Genomic DNA, 14167 nt, shown 5'->3' with positions numbered 1-14167 from the left:
TAATTGAAAAATAGCAAATAAGGCAACTTGGAAAATAGCAAAATTGGAAATAGAACAAAAGGAAAGTTAGCAAATTGGAAAAAGGAAAAAATGGAAACTTAGAAAATAGGGCAATTGGAAAAAAGAAAATTGGTTAATAGAACAATTGGATAATTGGACAAAAACTGAAAATTGGATAAATGGAAATAGGAAACAGGGACACATGGAAAATAGGAAAATTGGAAACGAATTGAAATTGTGGAAATGGGAAATAAGACAATTACCATATTGGACAATATTAGTTACTTTCTCAATTAGCCAAAGCAGGCAACTTTTTTTCATTACATAATGGGAAAATAGGAACATTGAAATATTGGAAAATTGGAAATAGAACAAAAGGAAACTTGGGAAATATAAGGATGGATAACAATTGTCGTGTCCGTGATATTTGAAATCAGGATTACTTTTAACGAAGTGGACTGTTATTAGACCAAATGCCATTGACATACGATATAATAGCAATATCAGACCAATATACATGCACTATAAAGCCAATACTGGTACAATATATGGATGATACGATAGCAATAGTTTTACAATATACATCCAATAGGCTGGCAATATTCATACACTATATATACAATACAAAGGCAATGTTAAGCAATATACATACAATAAAAGAGCAATAGTAAGTTTATCTACATACAATACACACACATCCATTACAGAATACATTTCACAGATGCAAAACAAATCGCCCCCGAACCTTAACAATAGTATACCGCGAAGGGAAAACCAAGGCAACAAAAGATCCATGTACTCGTGTCAGATGAACTCAAGCAGCACTCACCCTTACTACAGGTCCATCAAAAGATCCATGTCTTTGTCCTTTGTCCTCGCTGCATGCACGAGACTATGATGAGCCATTCCCTCATCACCCATATTCAGCACCTCCCACACACCAGCTACATCAATTTCACTCCAATTGTAGTTTGGTAAGATCACCGAAGCATAATCTCGGAACATTTCGAAGCCGTTGTTGAAACATTCAACCATTTCATGGTTATATTCTTCAGATTTTGAGAAATTTTCGACGGCATCTTTCTTTCGCTCTTCCAATTTCAACTTCAACGACTCTAACTTTTTGCTCCGACTTTTTGCTTTCAGAGTTTGCTTAACTTCTCCAGCAAATGCTTTGTTCAACTTGTTGGCCAAGTTTCCCATAACTTGGCCATGAATATCACATTTGCTCTCCCACCAATCTGTTGCCTTAGACAAATATTGGAGGTCGTGCTTGACGGCAGAGATTTTGTCAAGCGGATCAGTGCTCTCGGCCTCACTTCTAGATGAAGTGGGATCGTGATTGGGAGTCAGCGGTGGAGATGGGAATGGCACATGCCACGGCAGGTCCCCCGGGTAACTGACTTGGTCGTTTGGAGGCCGTACATCCAACATGTTGAAGTATTGAAGTATTGAAGTATTGAAGTACTAGAATTCACAACTGCCGACTGCAACAAAACAAATAAACGTAGATTCTGTGTCAAGTTGTAAACGACAATATGGTTAGCTTTAGTGGACAATGTTTGCCTTTGAGTAAGATAGATATGAAGTACTGATATGAATGTGGAGAATGTTTGCCTTTGAGTAAGACTGATATGAAGTACTGATATGAATGTTTGCCTTTGCCTTTGAGTCAGACTAATATGAATGTTTACATTTCCCGTTAATTAAGCTGCCTATGTTGCAGTTATATATAGGAAGGTTCATATATTGGGTCTTTAGTTGGTGCATTAAATTGATGGGATTGCAAACTACACCATTAACTCCTTGGCTGTAATTTACAGCAGTAGAGCATTACATTAACAACAATAAAATTGGCTTACAAACGAAAAAAAGCAAACCTTAATGGGAAATAGGAAAATAGCAAAATAGAAAAATAGCAAAATAGCAAAAGTGCAAACTTGGAAATTGGGAAATAAGGAAACTTGGAAAATTGGAAAATTGGAAATAGAACAAAAGGAAAATTGGAAAATTGGAAAATCGGAAATACGAAAAAATGGAAACTTGGAAAATTGGAAATAGGAAAAAATGAAAATTGAATATTGTAAAGTAGGAAAGTAGGAAATAGGAGAAAAGGACACTCGGAAAATTGGAAAAAGGAAAAAAGGACACTTGGAAAATAGGAAAATTGGAAAATAAAGCAACTTCGAAAATTGGAAATTGAACAAAAGGAAACTTGGAAAATAGGAAACAGGAAAAAAAAGAAACTCAGAAAAAATGAAAATTTGAAAATTGGAAAATTGGAAATAGGAAATAGGAAAAAAGGACAGTTGGAAAATAGGCAAATTCGCAAATTGGAAAATTGAAAATTGGATAATTGGATAATTGGAAAATTGGACTATTGGACTATTGGACTATTGGACTATTGGATACCTGGATAATTGAAAAATAGCAAATAAGGCAACTTGGAAAATAGCAAAATTGGAAATAGAACAAAAGGAAAGTTAGCAAATTGGAAAAAGGAAAAAAATAAACTTAGAAAATAGGGCAATTGGAAAAAAGAAAATTGGTTAATAGAACAATTGGATAATTGGACAAAAACTGAAAATTGGATAAATGGAAATAGGATACAGGGACACATGGAAAATAGGAAAATTGGAAACTTATTGAAATTGTGGAAATGGGAAATAAGACAATTACCATATTGGACAATTTCAATTACTTTCTCAATTACGCAAAGTATGCAACTTTTTATAATTACATAATGGGAAAATAGGAACATTGAAAAATTGGAAAACTGGAAATAGAACAAAAGGAAACTTGGGAAATTGCAAAATAGGATAAAATAGGCAAAAAAAATGAAAAATTGGATAATTGGATAATTGCATAATTGGATGACATATGGAAAATAGGAAAATATGAAAAATGGAAAAATGGAAATGAATTGAGATTGCTGAAATGAGAAATAAGACAATAACCATATTGGTCAATTTGAATGAGTTGATCAATTAGGCAAATAGGCAAATCCCTTTTTTGAATTACATAATGGGAAAATGACCAAGTTCGGAACATCCAAAATAGAAATATATGACAAAAAGGCATATAGTCAACTGGGTAATAACTCCCACCCAATATTATCCCGCCTAACACTCCCGCCCAATACTATCCCGCCTAAGACTCCCGCCAAGCCCTCCCGCCAATGACTCCCCCTAATCCCTCCCGCAACTAACGCTCTCTGTTACTCCAGGTCATTAAAACCTGCCTATATTAATCAACCCAGCTGTTTGAAATGAAAGCTTCCATCACATTAACTCCTGCTTGCAGCCATTACCTTCCCCACTGATTTCACTCACATCGCATTTAGTCCCCCTTTTTTCCAATGAAGTCATACACCAGCCTACATTAAATATCAAAGACCATGGACCATAACCTCACACCAAACCCAACGCTTTCAATTACTGAAGGAGGGGAGACTGAAACATAAGCCAAGTCACCCAATTCACTCACTACAGACTTGGTCCATGGCATGCAGCAATGTCGAGGCAATACGATGTTTTGGAAAAATCTCCATGCAGACATAGTATCAAAAATTGTGGAGGGCCAAGCTAGATGGGATGTCATAAGAAAGCGCACAATTAGCTCTCGTTATCATGCCCGCATGCATCTCGTACATATAAAGGCAATCAAACGAAAAATTGAAATTGCCCATACCACTGCAATTATGGTATTCAAGGAATCAGAAGAAATGGCCAAGTTGAAGCAACAACAAGTGGAAAGGGGATTTGAACTATTTCGTAAGTTTGCAAAAATAGTGGATCTGGCAGGAAACTGGGCCAACATCACTGTGGCCGGGGTCATGAATTTCATGGGTCGTGGTCGCCGCACTTGAAGAGTATGCAAACTTCGAATTTGTCAACAGCAGGGAAATGGAACTATGAGGTGGCCTCTTTTTGTATTATGTAACCATGGGGTGGCGTGTTGTTGTATTATGTAAGTTTGGAAATAGGATTTTATGGAATGATCATGCCTCTTTTTGTATTTGTGTGTATACAGTTTATCGGTGTCCAGTTCAGTGGCGATATAGCAGCAATAACTATACAATAAACATGCGTATAATGGCAATATTATGTCAATAAGAGTACAATACAGAGGTGATAGAGTTACAATATGATCGTATTACAGTACGTACTGCATCAGAATGTTTTTCAAATTATTTGGTCCTCAAAAAGTCAAGAAAAAAAATATTAAGTAATTACAACCTGGAAAAAGGATGAAGTATACATCCCTTAAAAGACATATGGCCTACATTACAGACCTTCAAAATGAAATCTATATATATAATGCGTGCCTTGTAGCACCATCACATCCCCCCCTAAATTACAGAAACATGACACCCCAAAACCTCATGCTCCTTCCTCTTTCAACCCCTAAATTATCCATTGGATGCCCAATACTAGATCACTGCTTGGGGGGTGGGATACCCTGCAACTCCATAACAGAATTGGTAGGGGAGAGTGGTTCCGGGAAGACGCAGCTTTGTCTCCAACTTACGGTACGAGCTCAGCTCCCACCCTCACATGGCGGACTAGGGGGCTCCTCCGTCTACATATTCACAGAATTTAGCTTCTCATTTCGTCGATTGCAACAACTAGGCAACCTTTATCATGCATCATACCCCAACTTAATAAGGTTGGAGCCATTGGAAGACATATATGTTCGTGGTGTTCATGATGCTCAAGAACTCATCCATGTCCTTGGAGACATAGAAGCATTTATTGCCATTGATCACGCCCGCCTACCTGTCAAACTCATTGTCATTGATTCCATTGCTGCATTGTTCCGATCACAGTATCAGACAACACCGGCAGATTTGAAACGGCGGTCTGAAATGTTCTTCAACATATCTGGGACATTGAAGGGTTTAGCAAATAAGTTTGGGTTGGCGGTGGTTGTCACCAACGAAGTGGTGGATTTTATTGGGCCACATGATGGAGTGAATGGGGTGAAGTTGGGAAACTTGGAGTCCCTGGACACATCAGGCAGACGGGTGAGTCCAGCTTTGGGACTGGCTTGGGCACATTCCATAAATTCAAGAGTGTTCTTGGCAAGACATGAGCAATCTATTGGGGTTAACATTCGTAATGCTCCTTCAACAACTATATGTAGTCAAACACATAGGACATTTAACCTTGTATTTGCCCCACATCTGGCCTATGCATCCGCTGAATTTGTAATCAGAAAAGAAGGTTTAGTCGGAGTATCAGGGTAACTGTGTAATAAAGGAATTCTAAAAACTTTAATGTTTTGGATCCTTTTGGAATTACATTCCAGGCCCTTTAATTTCGCACTCAAATTATAATAGCAATCTTGAAGCAATACCAGTGCAATAAAAGTACAATAAAATAGCAATCTGGAAGCAATACAGCATGCTGTAGCAATGCAACCCAAATTATGCAAATTTAAAACAATTCCCATTCAACATAACACGAAACCCACCACAAATCAAAGTAAAGTTTACATGACCTACCAAAGCAACACAAATCATATTGTCTAAGATACATTGCGCAATGGAATATTGTTTTTACAGGTGCTTTTATTGTGGCCTCCGGAACCACACCTTGAGCACTTTCTTCTAATGGTGCCCTCTCCGTGCGAGGGAATTCTTAACTTCTTTCGTCTGCCTAGCATGACCCTTGCCATGGGAGGCAGCACAACTTGACTTCGAACATCTTCAGGAATATCCCACCTTCCGTGAGGCTGTACCGGGTAGATGCTATCCGAATAAGCATCCATCCAAGTTTTCCGAGTGTAATAACGAGAAGCCTTTGAGTATACATTTACTTTCAAGAAGCGGCAAACTGCAACTACATGCTTGCAAGGTAGCTGCTCAAGCTGAAACTTTCTACAACTACAACTGTTGTTCGTCAAATCTACGAGGCTGTCCATATAACCGTCCAAAACATTATACTGTACATTATTTACTTTAACCACATTCATCCTTGCAGCATCCTCCAACCTGTTCCTCAACTTCTTCTCTCCAAAATTGGGGCACAATGTTGTTGTGCAATTCAAAGCCAAGTCACGACGTTCGGTGAACCATTTCACAAGGAGATTCATAATTTCCCCTATCAAATGAACCACTGGCATCATCCTTGCAAACCTAAGGACTGAGTTGATTGACTCCGCAATATTTGTTGTCATTACATTGTAGCGGCGTCCATCCATGTGAGCTCTAGACCACTTATGTAACCCTGCCTCTTCAAGATATTGAGCAACATGTTCCTTTCGCTTGATCTTGCGAAAATGACAATCAAATTCAGCAATGGAATAAGATTTCGCAGCCTTCTCAAAGTGCATAAGTATGTGATCATGCTTTTTCAACTTGCAAGTGCGTTTCATGTTCCCCTTCATATGATAAAAGCATATGCCATGTTGCGCCGTTGGAAAAACTTTGTTCCACACATTCTCTATGCTAACATTGCGATCAGAAATAATAACAAGATTGGGACACTCACCAATGGCTTCATGAAGTTTAGTGAAAAACCAATGCCATGATGCATCCGTCTCCAAATCCCTGATCCCAAAAGCAAGAGGATATATATTTCGATTACCATCAAATGCATTTGCTACAAACATAACACCCTTGTACTTGGATTTTAAATGAGTGGCATCCACGGCTATCACTGGGCGCATGGAAGAACGAAACCCTCTAATACATGCGCCAACCGCCATAAATAAATACACAAAGTGATTGTTCTCATCAGTTTGGATGTGTGTTTTTGTGCCGGGATTCATACGCTCCAATTCATAGCAATAAGCTGGAAGGATATAATATGCCTCCTCCGTTGATCCTCTAATGGACAATAGAGCTAACTCCCTTGCTTTCCAAGCTTTTGAATAATGGATGCTGAAACCAAAGTTGTGTTTCACATCTCTCATAATGTCACTTGGTGTGTATATTGTCCGAGAATCCTTAAACTTCCTTTTAAATGAAGTGGCAACAAGTGCTACAGTTGCTTGACGATGGTTGTCACTTACAACCCTCAAATCACATTCATGGACAGTTGTACACCTCACAATCATGAAGCTGTTATCTCCAAATCTCGATGCTCGGACTCGCCATGGGCATGGACGTTGACAACAAACCACAACCAACCTCTTAGTGCAAGACGATTGCACCTTAAATTCAAAGTGGCCTCTTAATGCCATCAACTATAACTCCGTCAACAATGCTTTCTTAGTAGAGAAAATTTGCCCAACTGTAATTTTTGGATTCCAATCACTTCGCGAAAACCCCCCATCCAAATATGCTTCTCCATCATTTACACCGGCTTCATTGTACCAGTTCTGTTCACCTATTTCATTCGAATAATGTTCACGAATGGGTTCAGATTCTCCTCCTAAACGCGTTATTGGCAGTTGGGCAGATGTGTTCAAGCAGCCCAAAATAGGAGGGGCAGAGTACACTGACACTTCATTTCTTTCAGTACCATTATCACCACCATGCATCTGATCCACCTCGCTAAAATCAATCATATCCATAAAATCTGTCCCTACTTCACCTCCCACATCAGTGCCATTTGTATTATTCCAAGTTACTTCATTGCTTTCAACAATGGCAACTGAAGAACGACCCATCCGACTACTATCTGTCGTGATATGCATACTATCAACTACATCATTTCTCAGTCCTTTATCTTCTATACTCACGAGTAAGGGAGCTAGTTTTGAAGGTGTTACCTCAGAATTGTACTTCATAAAAAATTTTACATCATCATCGTCCTCAATCTTTATGTGCTTCCACTCATTCGAGGCCACCAAAACTAAGAATTTTAAGCTAACCTTATCTTCGCTGCTGTTTGTATTACCAATCTAATGCACACGGTCCAACAGTTCAGCAAATTTGATGGTCCGTGAAACTATTAAGCCTTTTGACTCACCCCCTTCGTATTTGCACATCTTCTTCGAGGTGACCCATTTTCCATTGTAGCACACGAGAATAACAATTGTCTCCATTTCTGACCATGACAAAACAACATTTCATTAACACAATATAACCACAATAACCATACAATACAATAGCAATATAACCACAATATAAAAACAATATAATAGCAATATAACATCAACATAACAGCTATACGACAGTGAAATAAGAGGAATGCAACAGCAGTACACCAGTAACACATTAGCAATCACACTATACAGATATACTACATCAAATGGAAAATCCCAAGTTTCAAGATTCACATATCCAGACCAATCTAAGTGCAATTGGTACAAACCCAGATGACTGAGCATGAATATTCAACAAAACCTAACCCAAAGCAATTAAAGCCAAAACGAATTTAACACAAACCCAAACAATCAAAATATAACCCATTTCACATAATCCCACTAATTTTAAGAAAATAACCATCAACACTACCTTTTCGAGGTCGGCAATCCACTAAAGCTTCAAGGTTGCAAGCAGCTATTCAGAAGACATACCTAAAGGGAGGGGTTCCGATTCCAAACAGAGAGCAAGAGACCGAATACAGGGAGAAAGAGAGAGAGAAAGAGCTGCGCTATGAGAAAGAGAGCAAATAGAGAGACACAGAGTTGCGCTAGAGAGAGAGAGAGCCAAGAGAGACACAGAGAGCTGCGTTAGACAGAAACCAAAGAGAAAAAGAGCTCTGCCAGAGAGAGAGAGAGAGCTGAGTGACCTAAGAGAGAACAAACTTTCTGAACTTGTGAAAATTCAGCAATAAGTGGACAATAATTTTATATTTATAGGTGATAGTTGTACAAAAATTGGGGAGCAGTGGTATTTTTAATTGAGATTATAAAATTGGTGGCATATACCGCTATTTCCCTATATTTAATAATAAAGCATTATGGTTGGTTTTCAAGTTAAAATTGTTGTATAACATCATAGGAAACAAAAAAGAACCAAAATGTTATAGTTTGGGAAATTATTAGACCATGGTTTTTATGATAAATCGTCGTCTTTACAAATAATTAACGACAATTTTCGTAAACAACATCGTCTTTACATATAATCAGCGACGAGTTTGATAAAAGCCGCCGTCTTTACAGATAATTAACGACGGTTTTTATAAAAACCGTCGTCTTTACAGATAATTAACGACGGTTTATATAAACAACCGTCGTCTTTACTCCTATAATTAATTATCTTTACCTCTAAACAACGACGGTTTTTAACAAACAATGTCGTTTTTATATGAAAACAACAATGGTATTTAAAAAAAAATCGTCGTCTTTAGATGAAACAACGACGGTTTTTACGAAAATAGTCGTCTTTTTTCACCGTCGTAGTTTGACACCCCAAAAGATGTCAGTCAATTTAACGACGGTTTTCAAAGCATTACAACGACGGTGAATTCCCGTCGTCTATTTCGTTTTTTGTAGTAGTGAGACTTGTTTTAAATTGCATGGCTATCCCGAATAGTGGGCTACTCACAAAGATCGAAAGCAACGCGATACGACCAGTAATGGTACTAGTTATGGATTCCATACTTCAGATAAAAGTGATTCCATGAGTTGGATAATTGATTCCTGTGCAACTGATCATAGACGTTTGATCTTGATGATTTTCTGAATGCTACACAACCCTGACGAACTTGTATTGCTAACACTAATGGCGTTGCTTATCCTGTGACAATGGTTGGCACTGTTGCCCTCTTATCCTCTCTCTCACCGTCTAATACTTTACTTGTTCCATTTTTATCCAATAAATTGATGTCCGTTAGTCAACTTATTGAACAATTGAATTGTTGTGTGCTAATTTACTCGAGTTTTTGTTTGCTTTAAGGATATTCACACTGAGGAGATTCTTGGTCTTGGTACTAAGAGAGGGGGGCTATATTATGTAGATGACTTCAGTCCCGGCATGGCTAACAGTGTGACGCATCCTTCTAATAGCAAACAAAAGCAAATCTGGTTGTGGCACCATCGATTGAGACATCCATCTTTTAGTTATATGAAGCATCTTATACTTGATTTATTCTCAGGTTGCAAGACTCTGATTTCCCATGTGACACTTGTATTTTGGCCAAGAGTCACCGTGTGCCATATCCATTGAGTACGAACAAGTGTACTACTCCATTTACGTTAATTCACTATGATGTCTGGGGATCTTCACCTATCACTACTCATTATGGAATTCAGTGGTTTGTCACATTCATGAATGATTGTACACGGATGGCATGACTTTATTTGCTGAAGAATAAAAACGAAGTGTTTTCCCGTTTTCAGTTCTTCCACAAACATATGAAAACTCAATTCAATGCTCAAATACAAATTCTTCGCTCAGACACATCCAACAACATAGAATTATCCATGAGGCGACTTGTCCTGAGACACCACAACAAAATGGTGTTGCTGAACGAAAGAATCGGCATCTTCTTGAAACCGCTTGAGCAGTTCTGATTGGCGCTCATGTTCCTGCCATCACTAGGATGATGCTATTGTCACTGCAGTTCACCTGATCAACTTAGTGGCGGAACCACACTAAGGGCTACAGTGGGCTGTAGCCCAGTGTGGTTTTTTAAGAAAAAAAATATAAACCTATATATTTAACTTATTTTCAATATTAGCCTAGTCAGTGGCGGTGTACAGATTACCTTATTTCCATTTTCAACATTTAAGTAAATGTCTTTGTCATTTTACTTTTATTTATTTTTATATTACTCCATTTACTTAAGTTTACAATGTAAATAAGGAAGTACCCCCTATTTGGATTCAAATAAAAATACTAGAAAATCAAATTCCCACCAAATCAAATTATGAAAAATCGGTTTTAGTGCAAAATACGATTTAGGCTAAAAATGATGGCTCATTAAGTCAATATATACTTCATACTAAAATCCCATAAAATCAAGTTTTTCTTATTTGATGTGTGAGGAATAAAAGCCGCCAAAAATTATCTTGAGAAAATGATTATTCCAAAAACCCATTTTTCATACTTAGTCAATATTTTTACATAAAACAATTTTTCATGTATGATATGAATGCATGAAGGAACCTAAGGTCAATCTAGGTAAAAAGCCTTAGATGTTCAATCCACTATGATGTTAAACCCTATTTGGTTTATGTTAAAACTTATTGAAAATTATTCTATGGAGATATGAACTAGCGTGGTTTATATGATTTAATGTTTACATTTATTTCTAGAATGACTACAGAAATTGTAAGTACCAAAAAAATAATTGTTAAATTTTAAGCTAATAACTTTAGCTAGCCCACCCGTTGAAAAATTCCTGGTTCCGCTACATGCCTTCTAGTGTATTGACCTTTAAAAGTCCCTTACAAGTGCTTACACAACACGGGCCCCTGCCCTCTGTTTTGGTACTCACATCCCGAATCTTTGGATGTGTGGTCTTCGTTCATCTCCACAAAAATCAACGTTGCAAACTTGATCCCTGTGTGCTTCGTTGTGTTTTTATGGGTTATGTCACTCATCAAAAAGGCTACCGCTATTATCACCCTCCTACCCGACATACCTATGTCACTTTGGATGTGACCTTTCTAGAATCTGAGATGTTCTTTCATGACCCATCATCCAATTCTACGCTTCAGGAGGAGATACGAAGTGAAGAGCAGAATTGGAGCAACTTGGAAAACGACGAAATTCGCCTATGTACAGAAACGATCGATCGTCCAAACCTAACAATCGATCGTCCCAAGTCTGGAGCATGAGATTGCTCTATGCCGAAAAGTGATCCTCAGCTTCTAGTTTCTGTTGGTCCATGTTATACTGTTGATGATCCTCAGCTTCCAATTCCAACACCTTGGCGCAAACTCTTATTGATGGTACCACTGGGTTGTTGTTCTAAGTCAATGTATATTCGTCTTTCCAAACTAATAATTACAAGATGAAGCAACCTCTTTCGTGTTTTATATTTTGGCCACGTATTGATACAGCTTCTCTTTGTGACTTGTCAGCTTACTTTTCTTTGTAGTGTGTTTGAGAAGAACCCACATTCAACTTAAACAATTAAATTATTACTTGTTTACTTGGACCATGGACAAATTTTTCTTCAATTATCATTTTCCACATAAAGAGTTGAGTGATATATGAATAAGTTATTACTTGTTTACTTGGACCATGGACTTCTCCTCACTAAAGGTCACAAGACGCCACCCTCTCAATTCTTTTTTCTTTTTTTTACCCACCCTCGATTCTATGTAGAAAAAACCTACACTCCGTATATAATTAAGAAACAAAAAATAATAAATAAATAAATAAAAAGTTACAGAGGGACAATGGGAAAACAAGAAAAACTACTTTGTTATTAAAGTATAAATTATAACAAAAATCAATTTGGTTTCTGTTGATAATTAAAGTAGTGGATTAATTCAAGTATATGTAATTGAAATCAAAATAACTTCACTGGGAGCGCGTTTTGCTCTTTGGTTTTAAATATATATATTTTTCATTTTAGTTATTGTTTAATTTTTAAACTTTTTTTTTTAATAACCCTTATATTATAATTTATATCCAAGGGTGGGTGACCACAATTTCCTTGGACCACAAGAGTCCAGAAGAACATGACTGAGTAATTCATAGACTAATCATTTAACGAGCAACAAAACAAAATAGACTTGGTCAATAACCAAAGTGTTTTGAAATACTCTTGTATTATAGTTGTTGAATAAAAACCCAATATTCATTTATTAGTATCAATAAGATATTTGTAATATTGGGTTGGGTAGAGATATTTCCATATGCTTCAGTTAAGTCAAGTCCGCATTTGCAAGAAGATATTTGTAACTTGTGCCCATGGGGATGGGATGCAAAGTCAATGGTTGAGTGGACATGGGAAGGCACCTTACCAAGTCAAGTCGAGTCAATACCTGCAAGTCAGTTAGAGCACGCATTGGAAGGCAAATCACCATACCAAGTCTAATTCACAAGTCTTCGATATCATCCATTAATTTCCCCAATGTTCATTGAATTATTACTTGTTTACTTAGAGCACTGACAAATTTTTCTTCAATTATCTTTTTCCACATAGTAACATGAATTAAAGTGGTGAGTCTCTCTTCCTTTTGTTCACCCGTGTCCTTCATATTCGCTTTTCAATCTTTCATTTGAAATCACTAAAATGGCACAGTTTTCAAAGAGATTCCCAAGCAGCTTCTTGGCCTTCCGAGTTCGGGGAAATTAGCAAGTGGAAAAACAATTTTCCGGAGCTTTGCTTCTACGACCAATTGGCTTTTCAAAGAAAGAAAAAACATAAAAATGGTAAAATAAAGTAATTGAGCAATTAAAAAAGCAAAAGGAAAAAAATAAAGAAGAAATTACCGTTTGAGCAATTAAAACATACCGCCTTTTACCTCGTCGACCTCTGAGCCCATCCAACCTTAGCATGGCCACCACACCTCTGCCCCTGTCAACAATGTCCAGACCTCCGAGCCGCATTTGCCAAATGACCAAGTTGATTTTCAAACATTGTTTGATTAGTTTTTTACTTTCTTAATTACGTACATTTATATTATGTTTGATTAGTTTTTTACATTTTCAAACCTCTTGTACTATACATTTATATTATGTTATAAATAAAAAATTTCTCTTCATTACATTTTTTATATTGTAATTTCATTTTCTTACCCAAAAAAAAAAAATCAAATTTATTTTTTTTACAAAAACAAAAAATATATATTATTTATGCGCGACGAAAAATTTGTCGTCGCGCAAAATCACTTTTTACAAAAAACAAAACTGTAATTTTTTTTTTTTAAAACAATATATTTTAAGTTTGCGCAACGAACGTTTTCGTCTCTCTGAAAACAATGCGATGAATATGTTTTCGTCGCCATATGTATGCGCAATGAATATTAGTCGTCACTCTGTGTTCTTGCAACGACTGTAGTTTCGTCGTGCAAATATTTGCGACACGAAATACTCTCGTCCCAACATGTTAGCGCAACGAAGATCAATCGTTGCTTTGGTGTTCTTGCAACGATTGTGTATTCGTCGCGCAAATATTTGCTCGACGAATAGTTTATCGTCCTTGAAATTTTGGTGCAACGAAGGATTTTGCGCGACTACAACACAGTCATTGGTCGCACAAAGTCTTTCTTCATGAACTTCGCACGACGGATTTTGCGCGATGAAGATTCTGTCGCGCTGAGATTTGTGCGATTTTATTCAACGTTGCGCGACCAACTCTTCTTTGTCACG

The 14167-nt window shown here is 37.2% G+C and overlaps 1 protein-coding gene and 2 pseudogenes across 1 annotated transcript; 1 reads left to right on the top strand and 2 right to left on the bottom strand.

Moving 5' to 3' along the window:
• Nucleotides 1-834: 834 nt before the first annotated feature.
• Nucleotides 835-1434, bottom strand: LOC148296618 (uncharacterized). The gene has a single exon (XM_088248214.1). The coding sequence runs from the start codon at nt 1432-1434 to the stop codon at nt 835-837; it is 600 nt and encodes a 199-aa protein (XP_088104340.1).
• Nucleotides 1435-4366: 2932 nt separating this feature from the next.
• On the top strand, nt 4367-5248 carry LOC148296617 (DNA repair protein XRCC3 homolog pseudogene; annotated as a pseudogene).
• Nucleotides 5249-5491: 243 nt separating this feature from the next.
• On the bottom strand, nt 5492-8042 carry LOC148296616 (uncharacterized; annotated as a pseudogene).
• Between the last annotated feature and the right edge of the window lie 6125 nt (nt 8043-14167).

The sequence above is a fragment of the Prunus avium genome, chromosome 2 (assembly GCF_965620075.1).
Source record: "Prunus avium chromosome 2, drPruAviu1.hap1.1, whole genome shotgun sequence".
NCBI classification, from domain to species: Eukaryota; Viridiplantae; Streptophyta; class Magnoliopsida; order Rosales; family Rosaceae; genus Prunus; species Prunus avium.
This window is presented reverse-complemented; position numbering and strand designations above follow the sequence as displayed.

What these genes read in the sequence shown, in the direction of transcription:
- LOC148296618 (XM_088248214.1), bottom strand. Translation starts at nt 1,434, where the DNA reads ATGTTGGATGTACGGCCTCCAAACGACCAAGTCAGTTACCCGGGGGAC.